Consider the following 18,274-nt stretch of genomic DNA (forward strand, 5'->3'; position numbering starts at 1 on the left):
AGGGCACAAAACAACATTGTGGACCTAATTTTGTGAGATTTCTACTTGCACCCCTGTCTAAGTCCATTTGTCAAACTTAACAGTGCACTGATTTGAATAGCTCTGTAACTAGGCTCCTTTTACAGCATGCTGAATTGAATCGACCCAATGATTTGTATGGCCAGCTATGGCAGCGTATTCAATAGGCAACAGAGTTTACCTAGCGGCTGATTATAGAGTCGGACCTGCATCCCTGCGCATAACAATAAAAAATTCATGGTAAATGCTGGGTTTTATCGTACTGTGAAACCCATGTATTCCAGCACTTTATGCGGAATTGGTTGGCTAGCGCATTTTGCACGTGTGAGGGAAAGTCTGTGCTCCTCCAACGCTATCAACACAGTGGGTAATTGGATATGCCCTTTATACCCCTTTCACATCGCACTTTTAAAACGGTATATTGCCGTTTTTTTCCATTTTAAAACGTTTAAGGCTGCAATGTGAAAGTGCCAGAGTTGATTTACCGGTTAAAGTTAACCGGTATTTCAACACGGTTAAAAAGCAGAGTCCTACATGGTTCAAAGCCGTTTTTTTGGCAGTTTGAACAGCTCTATTTCAATGGCTTGAAACGTGTCTCACTTGGGGGTTAAACGGGTTGAATGTTTGAATGGTATTAAATGATTTTTAAAACGGTTTTCACCTGCAATGTGAAAGGTCTCAAGGCTCAGACCCGTTTTAAAGTCCCATTTAAGAATACCGTGTCATTACCCATTTCTGTTATGTGAAAGCAGTATGAGTGTTACAATTTGTGTCTGTGTCCATAGCAGCTGTTGCAGATCACAGGAGGAGCTGAATTAAAAACACACTTTTTAATTGGACTCCTCCTTTATTTACATTGGGAACAGGTTGTCCATCCTCTTATTACATCCAGAGGTTTGGCAAATTAGCAAAGGATAAATACTAGATGTACATTTTCACTGCATTAAGATTCTAGCAAATTATTATTTACAGTTTTTTTGTATAGTGCAGCAAATTTGTTGCATTAGGAAACAGTGAGACAAACTGGGTAGTAACACGCGGACCTAGAGGTAGGAGGGACCTGCTCGCAAATGTGTACTGCTTATTCAAAACTAGCATCCTTGTGTTCTAGCTAAATACCATTCAGTGAGCTGGGGGAAACAATTTTTTTTTTTTAACTTAGTATTAACCCCTCCCTTGCATGCACCTGAGTAGTATTACTGAACTAATTGAGCATCTACCACTTTCCATATGTAAATACTAAGGTATCAAGTTAAATAAGGTTATCTGAAAATTATCTTGGTCATAGATCAGTACGTCTAAAATGGTGTACTTTCTGCTTGTTGACCATTTTAAAACTCGTGGCAAACAGTTTTTTTATTTTTTATGTTTTTGTAGGCATACAAACACGTGCACATCTCTCTGGACTGGGAGTTGGTAGAGCATTGGCAGAAAAAGCTTTGTTCTTGTACATTCTTTTGTCCCACATTAATTATCCTGTTAAGCTTTTTAGTGACTGGAAATGTCAGTCTGATACTAAAGCTAGGTACGCACACAGATTTATCTGTCTGGTGGGAACAAAAATCTGGTAATTTATGGGAGCCTATGCAATCAACCATTTGCTCCCAAAATGCTAGGAAATGGATGATAACAATTCCGATAAATTTGTTAACTCAAACGGATTTAACTTATTTTGTCTGAATGACTTGACTTTTTTCTAGTGTTTAGGAGCAAAGTTCTATTTTCATGTTCTCCCATACATTAACAGATTTTCAATTCCTCTAGATATATTGGACCAATCTGTGTACCCAGCTTTAGTTACTCTGGGGGGGGGGGGGGGGGGGAATCTGCATTTGAGGGACCACTGTACTTTTCTGAAAATTTGAACTATGAAGGTAAAGGTCTTCCCACGGAGAAGTCGTCCTTGCCTTCCTGGAACAGAAGGAATCCAAGAAATTGCTTGTGCGACTTGCAGGCTCCAGTGTGATTCGCATGAGACCTTATGTCATTCACCTGCAGTTTGGGCTCTTTTGCTGCAATTGCAGGGAAAGTGCCCAAATTGCAGGTGAATTGCCTAGTGTACAGGGGCCTTAAATGGGAAAGATTGCACCACTGCACATGCAACGCAAGCATTTGTATTGGGTTTGTATACAATGGGCGGTATTCAATGAGAATACCTGCGAGGTGCAGCGAATCCTTTTTAGGATTCGCTGCACATTCGCCACGTTCCGGAGCCTCACCGGCTCCGGTATTCAACGTGTCAGGGGCTCGCTGCCCCTGACTGGTGAATATGAGCTCCTGCGGCGAATGCCGCAGGGAGCCTGCGGATGGTGGCAGGCAGAGAGATGGAAGTCTCTCTGCCTGCCCCAGAACGTTTGTGGGGGGGAGGTGGGCTCCCCGGGTGCCAGGCAGCACATGCTGCCCCCGGGGGTGCCAGCAGGGGACCGTATATTCACTATACCCGATCATAACGATCGGGTGCAGTGAATATGTAATGAGCGGCTCGGGCGCCCCCTGCTGGCTGCTGTGTAAAAAAAAAAAAAATATATATATATATATATATATATATATATATATATATATATATATATATATATATATATATATATATATATATATATATATATATATTTTTTTTTTTTAATACAGCACATGAATAAAAATAGCATGCGCCTCTTTAGAATAAAATTCCTGATTTCTTGACACCAAATGTAAAAACAAAACACTTTATTTTAAAAGTTCACATTCCACTTCTCCATAAAAAGATAGCGATTGCTACTCGGTGAATCATGGCGAAAAAAACTTTTAAATGTATTCGCCATGTGGTCATTGAATAGGGTGATTCACACAAATTCCATAAAAACATGGCGAATCAGGCTCATTGAATACCGCCCAATGTCTCATTGGTGGTATCCAAGTACTGCATTAACTAGTCAGACTAGTAAAGTATCAGTCTACTATCCCTCCTAAGATGGGGCTCTAGAAACAATAAATATGGTTAATGGGCCAGTTATATATTCTATTCTGCGCAGTGGCAGCTATTGGTGGGCAATAGTCCCACACTAATGTCTGTAACGAAAACATATTTGTGCCTATTGGCATAATGGTTAGCATTACTACCTCCACAGCACTGAGGTCATGGGTTCAATTCCCACCATGGCCCTAACTGTGCGGAGTTTGTATATTCTCCCCGTACTTGTGTGGGTTTCCTCCGGGTACTCAGGTTTCCTCCCACAATCCGAAAATATACTGGTAGGTTTATTGGCTCCCAGCAAATTAACCCTAGAGTGTGTGTGTGTGTGTATGTGGTAGAGAATATAGGTTGTAAGCTCCACTGGGGCAGGGACTGATGTGAATGTTCAAATATTCTCTGTAAAGCGCTGTGGAATATGTGTGCTCTATATAAGAAACTGTTAATAAATAAAATAAGGTACCTGTGTATTATCACGGCGCTGGTATTGCATCGCATGCGATGGTTCTTGTGCAGTTTCACGGCACCCCTGCCCCCGTATTGTCACCCTGAAGCATGGCGAGGGCATCGGTATGTGCCCTCCTGACCTGTTCATACCCCCACTATCCATGTTAGTGTGGAGTTGATTTAATAAAGTATGACACGCTTCGGGCTTGCTGCGCTTGCCATACTTTATAAAGTCCACTCCACGCCGGAGTGGATTGTGGGGTTATGAACAGGTCGGGAGAATGCTCGTCACGCTTCGGGGTAGTGTGGATAGTGGGGGTGTGCTAAATTGCACTGCATCCCATGCGATCCACCGGCAGGGGTGCTGTGAAACTGCACAAGTACCATCACATCCAGAGTACCATACTACGCTAAATAGGACACTACGTTGACTACTTAACGGGTGCCCTGATAATACACAAGTACCCAAAAGAAATCTCATGCAGGCATCTTGGGGAGTTTAAGCAGATTTACAGCTGTTTAAAATACTAAATTGAAAACAAAAGTGGTATACTTAAAAGCAGACAACGAGCTTTTAATTTCTACATTTTTGTAGACCAATTTTACATTTTTTATAAAAAAAAAATGTGAAAAGATCTAGGCACTAAGCATTGGAGAGAGAGAAAATGTACCAATTAGCTTGAAACTGCTTTATTACAGGCAGTGGGGGAGATGTATTGTAGTGCACATACTGTATTGCTGTAATGCTTCCTGCCTTGTCTCTTTACAGAGGCGAAGCAGGAAGCAACACAGATGTATGAACATCTCGTTTGCCGAAGTTGGGGGATCCGTCGCATCCATTGCTTGAGCCTAGTCCTGATGCAAAGGTTGTCAATGCCCAGTTAGCTCCATTGGGGATGTGCAAGATCTTTCCAGTAATATCTTGTGCAGCCAGGGACAAAGGGCGGGAAGGGGGGGGGGCAGAAATCCCTACATTTGGGAGAATCTGTATTCACCCTCATTTCTTTTACTGGTTTAAAAATCTCTGCGATCGCAGCAGGAATGAGGGTGCATACACAGTCTTTCCCTGAGGGTGATGGCGAAGTGCGGGGGCGGCATACACAAGGAGCGATTTGTGGCTCCATATCAAGTCAGATCGCTTGGAAATGGGGCTGAAATCACCCCATGTGTATGCCCCATTACATCTACCCCGGTTGAGTAAGGAGCTGATTAGTACATAGACTTCAAAATCACAGAAAAGTTGAAAATTGAAATACGGGGGAATTGTTTGTGCTCAAGTCAATTGTAAAGTGCAACGGCATATGCTGCGCTATATAAGAAACTATAAATAAATATGTAATGGGTTCCTACTGCAATTCCTGTTCTATTGAATGCTAGAGTTGCAGCTGCCCATTACTTTATCGTGCACTTGGCTGAGCCAGTCTAAACTATTGGATACCTACAAGTATGACTTAAGCCCCGTACACACGGGGGGAGATATATTGCTAGCAATATATTACCCAGTGTCTCCTTTGCATCAGTGACCAGAGATGGTCGCTGATGAAAAGAAACCTCTGCTGGGGGAGCCGCAGAGGTAATTAGCTGGTCGCAGGAGCAAGCTCCTGCGACCAGCGATTACAATGGGGCAGAAAACGGGAGTGCGCACCCGGCGATTTATCGCTGGTGCGCACTCCAATCACTGGCAATATGGTCGCCTGCAATCACATTCCCAGCGATATCGCCCCCTGTGTGTACACAGCATAAGTTGCCACCTCCTTATGGGGAGTACTAGAGATTTAGCTTCACTCTTAGAGGCAAATTCCTTCTCGGACAAAACCATGTGCACTGCAGGGGGGCAGATGAAACAGGTGCAGATAGACTTAGATTTGGGTGAGTTTTTTTTGTTTCTGTGCAGGGAAAATACGAACTGCTTTATTTTTACACTGCAATATAGATCTCCCTTTGAAGAAAACCCCCACCCAAATCTAACTCTCTCTGCACATGTTATATCTGCCCCACCTGCAGTGCACATGGTTTTGTCCATTTGAGAAGGAATTTGCCTCTAATGCTGCGTTCTCATTGCCACCCCTGCAAAATCCCGGGTTTTTCTTGCCGGATTTTTAGTGGGGCACAGAGCTTTTCAGCTCAACAGACCCCCTTCATACTGTACCTCAGACCCGGGAATTTCCCATGTCTGCCCCTTTCACACTGCATTCCATGGTCTGCCTTCCAACAAGTGTATGGAATTTGATTGGAAGTTTGGAAATTTGTACAAACTATTGTGATTAGCTGTTTAAAAAAAGCTTTTATTGGTTCACTGTCACCACATGATTACAATGACCTTGTTTTTTGGCATCATGTGTGAAAAACCCGGGTCTAGCCTGTTCACTCTGCCATACACCCGTGTATTACCCAGAAAAAACCGTGTGTAATTCCCAAGGCATAACACCGGAAATTTCACAAAGACCCTTTTACACTGAGACAGGACACAGGAAATTACTGCTTGCCCTGGCAAAAACCCAGGTTTTTGCGGTGGTGAGAATAAGGCCCTTATTTCCTTTTGATTTGAGTCCTTGGAGCTTCCAGTCCAGGGATTTCAGGATCGACATGCACACTTTATCCCTTTCTGCCGGCAAACTGGTTGTGACGTAATGCATTGTGATATTGTGTCACTTACTGGCCCGCCCACTGAAGGACTGCTTCAGAGCAGTTCCCAGCGCGGGTTCAAGAGGCCAGTCCCCGGTATTGAAAAATACATCACAATTGTCCTCTCTCGTAAGTGCATACTAGAGCGACTGCTGATGGTCAGGCTGTACTATGCGAGATTGGCCATGTACACCATGTGATACCTTTGTCTGTTTTTCGTTACTTTGCCCAAGCCCTTCGTTGCATTATACACGTCTAATTGGCCGTGCTGCTCGGCTGATCAGAACTGACCCGAGGGAGTGCACAATAGTGCTTACACACTAGCTGATTTGATGCTCCAGTACAGCAAATCATCCCTATGTAATATTTACTAAAATTCTAAATTTGCGAAGTGGCGATGTTCCTATAGCTAGGTTTTAACTTCTAGAATCTGATTACTTGCTGTGGGCAACATCTCCACTCGTCCTGCAGATGATACGGATGATGTATGGAGAGCATACGTAGTGCATACACACTGGATGATTTGAATGATTTTTCATTCTTATAGGATGGAATTGGGCAAATCATTCAAAATACTGTCTAGTGTGTAACCAGCTAAGGGTGGTAATTACACCTGATCTCCATTATAAAATGATGGGAGAGTGAAAGACTATATATTAATATTTTATTTATTTCAGTGCTCATTATGGTATTTTTCCTTAGCAAATCGGCTAAATCTAACTAAACGAATGGGTTGTGCTGAGAAAAGTCCCATTTTGAGTGTTCAAATGGGTGATTTTTTTTTTTTTTTTTTTGTGCATTTCAGCACCCCCCCCCCCCCCAAACTACAATACAATAGCCCCTTTGGACCACCTCTTGTGGTCAAAACAATACTTTGATTTGCAGTTTGCCATTTCCTCTTTTTGCTTCTCATGTTTACAAATGCAACAGATAAAAAGTCTGGATTATTGGCCAGTATGTTTGATATTTTTACTGCGGCTTTCTCCCAAAAGGACTCTTTACACAGTTCAACATCAAGTGTGCCCGGAATGACTGCCTCTATCATACATTAGTTCCTTTCTAACTGTAGCTTTATCCAAGTTCCCGATCACCCACATTGTGGGCCATCTGTATCAGAAGCCTAATACCCTACCAGCATGTGTTTTTAGAATCGGAAGCTGAAATCACGTAAGCCATGCAAACATTTAGAAGCACACACTTTTTTGGGGGGGAGGGGGGAGCTAGTTTTTGTATCCGTTTTGACAATGCCAGCAGAATGTGTTCATTCTTGTTTGAAATTCAATGAAGTTCTGTGGAACTCATTAATTACCTGTCTCCCACTGTTGGTAAAATAGTGTTCCCGCTAGGCTGTTTTAGTGGGGCGCTGCGCCCTGCCCGATTTTTCAAATGGCAAAATGCGCCCTGCCCTGCTAGCAGCGCCCCGCTAAAACAGCCTAGTGCCTGCCCCCGCTGTGTGCAAGGGGCAGGCGCTTCCCCGGCAGCACGTCAACTTCGGAGGGGCCGGACCCACCCTTTCCTGACATTGCGGCCCGGGCACACCCCTTTTGCGACGTCGGCGGGCCCGGTCCGCCTCCCCCCCCCCCCCCAGTGCCCTGCCCGCCCGGCTAGAAAAGGATAGCAATTAATTGCTTTTACACTTGTATTGAGGACACAGGCAGTGATACTGGTGCATTGCTGTGTACTGAGCGATCTGAGCTTATTGCTCAGCACACTATACTGTTGCCCTGTGTGTAGGCCCCTTAACAGGTGTGTTGGGTTATTGAGACCATTTTGCTGCAGTTCAAGCCTTGTGATGGTGTGTTTATTGGATGGAACTTTACCTAGATGGTATGTTTGGCAAAAAATTGTCATTTTAATTCTGGTCTGGTTGTATGTTTGAGTTGGACCCTGAATACTCTACACTTCTATACTGCAAAAATTATGGATGTTTCTCAAAGCTATAACATTATGATTAAGCCTAATGGTGGCAATTGTATGCAGTCTGCATGTCCCATCGCCTCTGATTGCATTTTATGGTGCCCAAAGTGCTTTTTTTTTTTTTTTTTTTTTTTTCCAGTACCCGAGTGTTGGTAGGGGTAAGCGGCGGCAACAGAATTTGAGAAAACAATTTAAAACCTTGGGCGGCCCTCTGATTTATGGCTGAGAGCTCTGAGCCAGAGGCCTCACATTCATGTGGCTGCAGATTGGCTGAAAGGTGCTCTGAGGGCCACCCAATGTTTTAAATCTTTTTTTTTTTTTTTTAAATTCTGCCACCATCGCTGACCCCACCTCCTGCCTAGCGCTGTGCTACACAAAAGCCTGCCGCTAGTGATCCTGCTGATTGCATTGCAAGCAACCGCATGTTGCAGCACATAATCGGAAATATTCAATGCCGTTGGCAAGGGCTTTGTGCGGAAAGGATTGCCGAAAACAAGCCTCCCTCGCAGTCTAACCCCCTCGCCCGGCCGCTCACTGTATTCAATTGTCCAGGGATATCTGCAGCGTGGATTCCCCAGAACAGTGAGACCCTCGTTTTGACAGCCGCACTTGCCTCTTCCACCTCACTGAAAAGAACCAGCGAGGTGTAACCAGCAAGTGAAGGGGACGTTGTTGAGTACTCTGACGGAGAGCTGTCGGCTCGGAGGTTTGCCGGCACCATTGAATATACTCCTATATCGATGCAACATTGGACTGTGCCAGTGCTCCCTCCGGCCCCCTCTCCTCAAACCGATGCCGCTGAAAGCGATAAAACTCCGCCCCCCACCTCTGGATACTTTCAAGCGATCGCATGTGGTTAAAACTGTTACTAAAGTTTGATAAAATATTATGTGCAGCGCATAATATGTATCGATGTGACATTGGACAGGCTAAACCATGCAATGCGTCGAGTGACCCATTCAACATGCATAAGATTCTTCGATTTAAACAGCGTCTGTGCAATAAAAAAGGATTGTATGCAGTATCACCCTAGTGTATGGGCACCATTAAACTGAATATTTTGTCATGTAAATATTTTTATAACTGAGCTGTTTAGGGCTGGAGGAACATTTATTTATGAGTTCTGGCAACCCACAAGTAACCACCGAAGTATAAGGATTATACACATATAGGATTAGCCCTTGTAATCAGTGTATGTTTAAATATGTAAAATGCACTAAATATGTGCAAAGACATGATTGTACACAAACTTTGTTTCATGTTTTAAAGCCTTGTTTCATGCACAAATATTTGTGTATTTCAGGTGTTTGATGTGCTTATACAACATAAATGCAAGGTACTTCATTCAAATATAAAAATATTCCAAAAATGCTTTTGGTTTTGAGCATTTTGGATAAGGGATACTCGACCTGTATGTACTGTACAGGGAGAATTTTAAAATGTTATAAGCAATCCAATTAATTTATTGGTACTTGTGAGTTATCTGGGCGCCCGATTTCTAAATCGGGTCGGATCGGGCGCATCGCATCGCATGCGACCATCGGATGCGATGCGATGACCCGATTTTTCCATAGGAATCAATGTTAAAATGGACTGAGTCCATTTAAACATGGAATTCAATGGGAAAAAGGGGTTCTTTTCATACCCCTTCTATCCAAGTGGGCATGGAGTTGGATATAAACCTGTGGCGAGCCACCGAGCCCGAAGCGTGACGAGCGTAGCGAGCCACCGAGCCCGAAGCGTGACGAGCGTAGCGAGCCACCGAGCCCGAAGCGTAGCGAGCCCCGCGAGGGGACACAGAATACCGTCCCCTCGCGGGGCTCGCTACGCTCGCCACGCTTCGGGCTCGGTGGCTCGCTACGCTCGCCACAGGTTTATATCCAACTCCATGCCCACTTGGATAGTAGGGGTATGAAAAGGACCCCTTTTTCCATAGGAATCATTTTAACATTGATTCCTATGGAAAAATCGGGTCATCGCATCCGATGGTCGCGATGCGATGCGATATCGCATCTGATTGTATGCCTTAACTTAAGGCATACAATCAAAAAATCGGGCGCCCAGATAACTCACAAGTACCAATTTATTTTATTTTTGTAAACAAAACAGTACATGGGGCATAAACTTGATATTAATTGAATGACCATAATAACAGTAGCGCTCAATGGTGGATATTCAGACCGAAGTCTGCTTAAAGTATTGTTACTGAAGATGACATGAATTACTTTTTTTTTTTTTTTTTTTTCATATATTCTGAAAGTGAAAAACAATTGGGAAGAATTAAGTTGAATCGCTCCCAGAATGAGTGCCTGAAGCTATTTAGTTATCTGCATTGCACCTAGCACAGTGATTCCCAAACTCTGTGCTGTGGTACCCTGGGGTGCCTCAAGGCACTTGCAGGGCTCCCTTGGATTGGTGCCTCAGGACAAAATCTTAATTATTTATGGTCAATGTAAGAGACAAAACCAGTGCTGTGTCTTCCAATCATAAACCATAACAATAAACAAAAGTGAATACTGTGTATCCTTAAGTTCAATCATATGGTAAGGCAAACACCATTTAATATTTTGTTTCTACATTTCACTGTAAGAAATCTTTAGCCTAGGGCTGCTGTGAAATAAATTCTAATACTCTACAGACGTGATTCAGTAAAGTTTGGGAAGCACTGACCTAGCACTTAAAGCCGCATATACAATTAGCGATGAGCACTAGGCCTGATGTTTCTGCCTATGGAACCTGTTGTGCAGCAAGTGCATGCACACTTGCTGATGCTGGGTCTGACGGGGCAACCTCCTGTCGGCCCTGCTAGCTACTTGTGGGAGCATGCGTATATGGGCACCCTGTAAAAAAAAAAGGGGGGGGGGGGGGGTTTACAAAAGGAACTTGAATGAGCATTTGCTAAAAGTGCAGTAATAGGTTCTAAATAAAATGTAATTCTTATGTTAACCATTTTAGAACAGCATACCGTAGAGTAGGAACATGGTAACATGCTGCATAAGAATGCTTAAAAAATTTAGCATTTTATTTTTATCCTATAGAAATATTACTTCAAACATACGTCTGTAGTATAAGGCTGGATACTCATTATTGGGGAGAGCCGATTGTTTTGTGGGCACCCACATTTAATGGACAGCCCCACACCTATTAGCAGATGATTTGTATGAATAGTCTTCTATAGTGAACTTTGCTGCCCAAATTTATAGGACACCTGAGGTAGTGTTTAAAAGTCTCTCGTACCCACGTAATCAAAGGTCTGAGCAAGTATGGTTGACATGCTGACTAGAAGATACACCCTGCTGCCCAGCAGTCCACTCTGTTTTGCATTTCTTCTGTCCTGACTGCAAAAATAGCCTGCTCTGTTTGGTGTTCTCCCTGTGCCATAGAGGCCCTGGTGAGACATTCTTGCAGCAAATTGGTGTTAATCTCCTGCATAATGGATTGCTGCAAGGCTGTTTCTTGCATACATTCCTGCTGAGCTGTTGACATGTTTGAAGTCTCAAAACTAAGTTTAACACCACTTGTAGGCTTTTTGCTGCTGACTGGTTGCTCCTTTTAAATCGCCTTTATAAAAATGGATGTATCATGCTAATCTTCCCACATGCCTCAATGAGACATGTTATCTGGTCAATGCCCAAATTAGACCTTCTGTAGGACAAATTGCTGAAAAAATGTGGGTTAGGGCATACAGTAAATTGCAGTGTAGGAGCTGACTGATTAGTGTCCGTGCAGTATAATTTTGTTTTTTCTTTAAGCTTCATACAGCCATTTATTATTATTTTTTGTTGTTGTCCTTTTTACACCGTGTACTTAAACTACCTGATTAGAGATACGTGCTTTATGGATTAGTTCAAGGATGTGCATGTTCTGGTCAAATGATTTCAGATACACTGCCATGTCTTCCTAGTTTCTGTAACATGTCATCAGTACAGTGATCTTGAAGCCATACCGTTTACCATATTGTATTATATTCATCCTACCCCTTTTTGTAGTTCCATTATCAGTCACTTAAATCAGAAACCCCCCCCCCCATGCCTGTTTTTGACCTATTTGACTTTATACAATAATTGCTACCACGTGGCTGACTGATTACCCCTGGGGTAGCCAACCCTAGTCCTCGAGAGCTACCAACAGTGCATGTTTTGCAGGTCTCCTCACAGAATCACAAGTGAGCTAATTAGCTCCATCTGTGGATCTTTTAAAATGTCAGTGATTAATGAGTGCAGCTGGAAAATGTGAACTGTTGGTAGCTCTCAAGGGCTAGGGTTGGCTACCACTGGATTACCCCAATTGGGGTAAAAAAGAAACTTGTGGGGCTAATGGATGGTCGTGCTGCCGAGACACAGCCTGGCATGCATATGTATCTATTAGCATGCCCAGCTGTGTCTCTGCAGCATTACCGTCAATTACCCCCAGGAATTAAATTTTATTGCATATAGATTCTATATGCATGCCCGGCTGTGTTACAGTACTGTAGTGTACAAGGACCTGACAGTGCAGTGTTTCAGGCCCTTGTATAACACATTTCCCTGTGTGATGCTCCAGGCCCCGCCTCTAAGTCCACCCACTTCAGTAGAGTCTACTAGTTGCTGCACCATCTGTACTGCTGTGGCGCCGAGTTTCTTTGCCTGGTTAAAGGCTCAAGGTCTACCCATCTCTGATCTAAGGGGAAAAAATTTGCACAGACTGTCACTATCATCTTGTAATACTGACACTAACAGTTGCCTGGACGTCATGTTATCAATGGCTATACCATACACATCCTTTCAGCCGATGATGATGATTACCATGTATGGCTGTGTGGTACAAACTTTATACCACACAGTCATAAATGGTAATCCTCATCAATGGCTGCCAGGCTGTGTACTTTGGGGTAAAAGGTAAAGTTCCCTGTCCCCTGGATTAGACATTTGAATTAATGAGAAGAGGTACCTATAAAGTGTTTATTGCACAGTTTGTAATCATGATCAGGCTGTTCTGAAATAGATTTGTTTTTACAAATATCGGTCCATGAGGCTATGGTCCTGCATTTTCTGGGATGAGTTGGAAACACAAGAACTTTACCAGTTAGTGGGCCCTGGTTCTGCCGGCTCAACAATACAATCTCTGAACATATTGATGCACAAATAAACCTCATAGAAGAATCTGAGTATAAAAAGGCTTGATTATGAATAAGGTGTTCGTGTGCACTGTCCCATAGCATCAAGTCAGACTCAGCCTGGGGACGATTCTCAATAGTACTAGATCCTTAACCAGTAAGCAATAGACTTTGATAATGGGTTCTGGCATAATTAACCTTCCCTCTTCCCTCCCCTGTCCATGCGAACGTGATACTTGCCGAATGTGTTTGCGCAGGAGCTCTGCACGCATGCGTAGGCCCCCACCATTGGAAATGGGGCCGGATTCGCCCCTGTCAGAAACCACTGCTTTCAGGTTGGCTCAAACAGCCGCTGCTTCGTAAAGAAGTCCTGTAATGTTAATCACTAGACTTTTGCTACTTATAAAGGGTGTTCAATTAATGGAACAGAGGTAAGCTATGTGGTGATGCGTTGGTACATGGGAACTTTTGTTTAGGAAGCGTGAGCAATAGAGGATGATCCATTAACCACCTTGTGATCACTTGTGGGGGACTACTAGTAAAAGTAAAATGCTGCAACGCACCCATATTCATCCACAACAGCTTGTGAGCTTAGGGTAATCTGGACCATATGATTCCAAACCAGGTTATTTGCTTTTACTATTGAGGAACACTATTGGGGCACCAGTGGATAAGGATCTAGTTATAATTTATATTAAAGCTTCTGCTGGCTCTACCTAACATTACATTTGAGGGGGCTTGTATTTTGGGGAGTCTTAGACCCTTGTCACTCTGAAGGACCTATTACCATATTGATAGACCGTTTCTCTCCTTGATGTAGGAGTGACATCTTCAACCGTATGAAACAAACATGCAGTGGTTGCAGCCATTGTACAGGTTGAGTATCCTGTATCCAAAATGCTCGGGACCAGGAGAATTTTGGATAACGGATTATTCCGTATTTCGGAATATTTTAATATTTCAATAATGTATTTTGAAGTATCTTGCATTTATGCTGTATAAACACATAATATACACACAAATATATTTTATTACCACATAAAATTCACACAAACATATTTTAATTGTTCAAAAAACAAGGTTTCAAAACGTGAAACAAAATGTGTGTACTATCTCAGCACTGAATTTGAATGCCAAGCAATCATTGTCTTGCACATATATAGTGCCAGTTACATATCATGTCCCCAGTGATGCTGTTACAAATGTCCCCAGTGAGTTTTTAGCAAAAAAAAAAATAATTTTTTCACTTTCTGGAATGTCCGTATTTCGGAATAATTCGGATAACGGATATTCGGATACGGGATACTCGACCTGTACTATCGAATAGCAGAACAGTAAGATTAAAAATGTCTTAAGTAGTTACCAACCATTGGTTTCCAGTAGCCATCACTATCCCACAGTTCTAAAAATGTTAATCATTTTAAACCCCCCCCCCCCCCCCCCCCCAGTGAGTTTATAAAACATTGAATATGTTGCAATGTAGAAAATGGAAATCTCCACAATTGGTGCTAGCCACCCATTATTTGAGTTCCAGGACCCTCACTTTGCTTGTGCAAGGTGGGCTCTTAAAAGGTCACCCACACAGTTACCACTATTTCAGGATAAATACAATTTGTATTGGAGGTTTTTTGTTTCTTTTTTTCTTTTCAGTTTTCTTCCTCCTAAATGTCTCTCTCCTCCCTAAAGTATAATGCCTGTGCAATACTGTGTGTTTTTTTTTTTTATTATTCATTCCATGCAGTGGCACCTAACCCTAGGTCTCTGCCACCCTAATAAATCAGTGTCCGGTCTCTTGATGAAACTATCTTTATTAACCATTTACTTGCCTTTGCTGTAAGTAGTTTTGTTCTTGCTGAGCTCATTTATTTACTTATGCGGTGCAGAACCCTTGTGGCGCCAGATAAACTACACTGATTGTAATAATGCTGCGAAGAGCCTCATTTGCCACTAATTAAGTGTAATAATTAAACTTCAGAATATTACCTCCTAGATGTGAAGACTGATCTATAATGGGGGACACATACAGTCTGAAAGTGGCTAGTTTCTATGATCCACTGTTACCATGAATATTTTAGTTGTCTTGCATATTGCACACACTCATACTAGCAGTAATGCAAATGAGCCATGTGCTCATTTGTGAGGCGGAGTCTGCAGACCTGTGTGTGTGTGTGTGTGTGTGAATGTTATTTTCAAAAGGTGTGTATCGTCTATGAATACAAATGTCTCAGTTTTAGTAATATAGTCCCCTCCTACCTCTTGTCCCTGGAGCACAGATCCTGTCATTCATTGCTTGCCAGCTCTCAACACCAGACAGCCGGCTTTTGGCTGCACTTCAGATGGGTGTACAGCTGGGACCTGTTACACTTCGGCTGTTTGCCCTTCCAGTTATAAATAGCTGTTACTGCCAGTCTTCATCTGAGTAGTCCCAGAGGTAATAAGCAGGTTAATTACTGTGGGAACACGGGCCATACATGTAGTCACCCTCAAACGGTGCCTACACAAGTCTCTGCTTACAGTATGAGGCAGCAGCCAGATCAAGTGCCTCCACAGCAATTTCTTAGAAAGCAGAGAATTAAATGGGCTGCATGTTGAAAGGGTTAAAGCTGGATACTTGACTGCTACAATAAAAAAGATGCTAAGTAACCGGAAACATTGTTACAGTGCTATTGTGGCAAAATAAAATATAGCTATATCTGTTGGTCTCTCTATGGAACATGCTTTATCTATGGGTGGGCTTATAGAAGTTTTGAAGCTGCAGTAGTTGATTTAGGACTGGATTCTTAGTATGCCTGGAAATGATCATGGTCTGTCTTCTCTTCATAGCCTGCCAGTCCCATGGATCAAATGGGTAAAATGAGACCCCAACCATATGGCTCCAATAATCCATACAGCCAGCAGCCAGGCCCTCAGCAAGGACATTCTGGGTACCCTGTGCAGCCTTATTCTTCACAGACTCCTCAGAGATACCCAATAACCATGCAGGGACGACCTCAAGGGGCAATGAGTATGCAGTATGGACAACAGGTACAACATCTGCTACCCCAAAAGTGGAACTAAACCTCTAGAATTCTGATTAATATTTTTAATAGATCAATTAGATTATTGAATAGCACCATGTGGTGATGTACTGTGCAGTGTTTCTATTGCATTGTCTTTAGTCGCTTAATCCAGTATGTGTTCTCATGTCACGCACCCTATACCCAAGTTGGTAAAGGCTGATAAAAGAATGGTTTGTAATTCTAAAAACTCCCATGTATCAGGTTAATATGTATATAGATTGATGTGTAATAGTTATAGAATTGCAAATTGTCGTCCTTGTTTGGTCCTTTAAATATGTGTAAAATTCAAGTCCCTTCTTGGTAATGCTTGCGTAATGTATAAGGAGGGTTGGCATGACCTTTTAAGAACAGTTACTACAGTCCAGCTGGTTTAATCAAATTTTTTTTTCTTTTCAGATCACTTCATATGCACAGCAGGGTCCTGGGTCCTACTCTCAGCAGAGCCAGTCTCCATACTACAACCAGCAGAGCCTCCACCCTCCGCAGCAGCAAACCACACCACCACAAACCCAATATTCTCAGCAACAGCCAGCTCCTCAGTCTTACACCCAACAGCCTTCCTCTTCCCAGCCTCCTCCCAGCCAGCCTGTGCAACCCTCTTTCACCCAACAGCAGCAGTCACCATCTTCCTCACCTTACACACAACAGCAGCAGGGCCCCCCCACCAGTTCACAAAGCCAGTCTACATATACCCAACAAGCCCCACAGTACCCCACTTCACAACAGCAAGGGTCATCCTATTCTGCATCAGGGGCACAGCAGACCAGTACCTACTCTCAGCAACGCTTCCCACCACCACAGGTATGAGGCCATATGTGTTGTCTGTCTGGCTTGTTTATTTGTGTCTGGTTTCTGCGTTCTCCACTTAGCCATAATTTGTATTCCAATGCATTTCTATACCAGGAGCTCTCTCAGGATTCCTTTACATCCCAGGCATCATCAACCCCATCTCTGGGTTCCAGCAAAGGACAAGATGATCTCAGCCTTGGGATGCAGCCACGGCCCTCTAGCCTTCCAGTGAGTTAAGCACTTTCTAATATAAAGCAGTCTTCTGACCTTGCTTTTTGAACATATGTTTTACCTGTATATGTATTTAGTGGGGGAAAGAAAAGACTTTAAGTACCTCCTGACTCCATATGTAGAAATCTCAATGCCTCCTGGTTTTAATTTCATGCTATAAGGTTTGGACAGAGCCAGCCCCAGTAGAACTATTGTAGATAGGCTTTCACCTGAATAAAAACACCTATTTGCCATGCAACAGTGCTGAGCTGACATATCCTTGCTGTGAGGGATAAACTTTTATGGACGTGTGTGGGGTGTGTGTTTTTTTTTTTAACTAAAAAAAATCTAAAATGGCCCATAAAAGTCAGGATACCAATGTCTGAGAAATGACCGTTGGAATTCTGACTGTTGGTGAATGATATCACACCCTTTTTCAGACAGGACCCTCCTATTCAGATTTCACTTTTTTTAAAGTTTTATCTGCATTGTCAAACGGCCGCTGGATTGTGTTATCCACTGTCGTTTTTGTTTTCGACAAACCATGGCCGTTCCAGCTTTTGGAATTATTTTGACAGTGAAGATTGAATTCAAGTGTTGAATGGACATCAGGAATGGCCAATGTTACCACTATTGGAAACCAGATTGACTACCCCTCATGTCAGGTTTTGAAAGGCAACAGGTGCTTGGAGGGATTGTGTCGGGATATGGGAAGCCGTTTTCCTGGAATTTTATCAGTTTAAGGGAAGTTTGGGGCGGCAGGTATTACGAAGGGCCTGGGAGGTCTGCTTGCATATGCCTATAAGCTGCTGGAGACAGGGCATAGCTGCTGTGCAGTTGGCACCCTGAAGAGGTCTGCAGGAGTTGTTTATTGGAGATCCTGGTAGGAACTGTAATAAACTGGGGTAAGTACCACTCATTCATTTTGGAGACTTGCCTAGGTCTTTTTGAGGAGTCATTTTGTCAAAGAAACATGAAAAAAAAAGTACTAATAATAACACCTAAAAAAAACCAAAGCTCATTATTCGGCACATTTCAAGCATGTCCACCTTATTAATAAGGAATCCGGAGTTGGTTCCCACCAAGTAGGATATAAGTCCTTGTAGTAATTAATTAATACATCTGATTAGTTCCAATTAAAAGGCATGGGTTAGTGGTGGGTTT

General features: G+C 42.9%; 1 protein-coding gene across 1 annotated transcript in view; it reads left to right on the forward strand.

Annotated features, from left to right (window-relative positions):
• The window catches only part of ARID1A (AT-rich interaction domain 1A), a 36,835-nt gene that overhangs the window by 11,433 nt on the left and 7,128 nt on the right, over positions 1-18,274 (forward strand). The window contains 3 exon segments of the mRNA XM_083170755.1: positions 15,876-16,076; positions 16,508-16,912; positions 17,015-17,128. Of these exon segments, the coding sequence (XP_083026881.1) occupies positions 15,876-16,076; positions 16,508-16,912; positions 17,015-17,128 (720 nt within the window).

Source organism: Crinia signifera, chromosome 2 (genome assembly GCF_055691185.1).
Source record: "Crinia signifera chromosome 2, ASM5569118v1, whole genome shotgun sequence".
In the NCBI taxonomy this organism is placed as follows: Eukaryota; Metazoa; Chordata; class Amphibia; order Anura; family Myobatrachidae; genus Crinia; species Crinia signifera.